Source organism: Aegilops tauschii, chromosome 1 (genome assembly GCF_002575655.3).
Source record: "Aegilops tauschii subsp. strangulata cultivar AL8/78 chromosome 1, Aet v6.0, whole genome shotgun sequence".
Lineage (NCBI taxonomy): Eukaryota > Viridiplantae > Streptophyta > Magnoliopsida > Poales > Poaceae > Aegilops > Aegilops tauschii.
In genome coordinates, this window is record NC_053035.3 from 219,655,624 (window position 1) to 219,657,520 (window position 1,897).

The 1,897-nt window shown below is 49.8% G+C and overlaps 1 protein-coding gene across 1 annotated transcript; it reads right to left on the minus strand.

The window, feature by feature from the left end:
• Window positions 1-331: 331 nt before the first annotated feature.
• Window positions 332-1,242, minus strand: LOC141028053 (uncharacterized). Its single transcript, XM_073505888.1, has 3 exons — window positions 1,117-1,242; window positions 941-1,035; window positions 332-782 (listed from the first exon to the last, which is right to left on the minus strand). The coding sequence occupies exons 1-3, from the start codon at window positions 1,240-1,242 to the stop codon at window positions 332-334; spliced, it is 672 nt and encodes a 223-aa protein (XP_073361989.1).
• Window positions 1,243-1,897: the final 655 nt, after the last annotated feature.

Sequence of the window (1,897 nt, forward strand, 5' to 3'; positions counted from 1 at the left end):
CGAGACAAGCTTAGTCTGCATGGCACACAGTCGAGTGAGTACTACTGGTACTACTTTGACGTATCGCATAACTTGTAGAAGTATGCAACACTTCCACAACAAACAAGCATATAAGTAGTTCATATTTAGGTTTACTTCTTACCCAAAGGATCTTATATCCAACAGACACAAAATATCCCTTCGACTGTTGGACATTACTTCAGCTGCTGATCTGATGCTGAAGTAATTGATGCATCAGCACCAAAACCTACCATCTCTTAAGCTAAAGTAGGCCAAACTAAACCCTATATTAGCATATTACTAATATAAATAGAAGGCACCATGGATTCATTTAGTAGGTGAGCTTGTCAATCTGAATGTGGAGGGACACTGTCCTAGACAACACAGCCCTGACTAGCAGCTTGGGTGGCACTGTGAAGAAGGCCAGCTCCTCCACGGCGATGGTGTCGGGCTCCTTACTGCTTGTCACCTCGATTTCCACCTTGACAACATCGGTCCTGCCTTTGGGCGCCCCCGGTGGTCCGTTCGCCCACACCTTGGTCGTGTAGTGCGGCGGTGGGAACACCCCCGCTCGAATGTAGACAACTGGCATGACGATAGGCGCGCCAATGTTGAGAGTGTCGCCGAGCATGAAAAACGCGCAGTCGTCGTCCTCCGCGAATAGCAAGCGCCACGGCTCCAACACCGGCACTTGCAGCTGGAGTACCTTGTCGTACTGGATCCTATGCACGGGCTTGGGGTGCACGGTGCTGATGTGGTGAGGGAGTGCCGGCGGTGGGCCTCTGTAGCAGCAGCTGGGCATGGGGCATTTGAAGGGCGCGAGCGGACACACGCTCTGGTGATCGGCGAGCTTGTGGTAAGTGACATAGAGCCCACAACCTTCGTGCGGGCACTCCACCGTCGCCGAGGAGAGTACAACGTCCATCGACGTATTGCACACGTGAAGCCGCCACCACGCTCGCACTTCTGGCACTGCCACTGGTTCTCGAGGCGCTCGCCACGGTAGTCCACACAGGCCAGGTGCCCTCCCTTGCACTTCACAAATCAATCGAACACCATATCAATTAAGAAACATGCACCTTGCTCGAGCATCAACTGGGCGAGATGTACGCAAACCTTGTACACTGGAGGCTTCATGGGGCGGAGGCACAAGCTGCAGTGGAGCAAGGTGAGGTCCATAAAGACCTCCATCGTTGAGTCATGTCCCGTCGGCATGATCTCGCCCTCCTCGTGCACCACCATCTCTCGCTTTAGGGCCAGGGAATTAGAAAGTTTTACCATCACATATTCATACTTCAAGGTGCATTAAATCAACACATGTAAGGATCAAAAGGAAACTCACACATGCATGCATTGTAATTAATCCATCGGTAATCACAACTTTTGAAAAAAATTGAGTGCACTAGTTTGATGTGTCGCGTCAACTCATACAACAAGGAGAAGCTTGATTACTACGTCATCTTCCATGCCCATGTGCGTGGACGCGCAGTTGCTCGCATGGCGAGGAGAAGCTTTTGCTTACAACAAGCTCTCCCCCACCACACGGTGGACATCTAGCAGTTCATGGTACTATAGTAGTAGTAACATCATTATTCGACTTCTCGAAGAGGTGAAGGGCCAAACGCAACCCGAACGTGGTAGTTGCGAAAGCTCGCATGGCTATCTCATGTGTAAGGGAGGGGCGTGGTGTGGCAATTTTGTAAATGCCATGCCATGGCATTTCATTTTTACTGTTGTTTGCGTGGAATCAACCAAAAAGAGACGTGGGGCGTGTATGTTTTTAATGCCTTGAGACTACCTAGCACGGCATGCAATAGTCATTTCATTGCACACAATGGTATTAAAAATAATGCTAGACCTACAAAGACTTACAAAGGTTTACTTAACCTTCCAAACT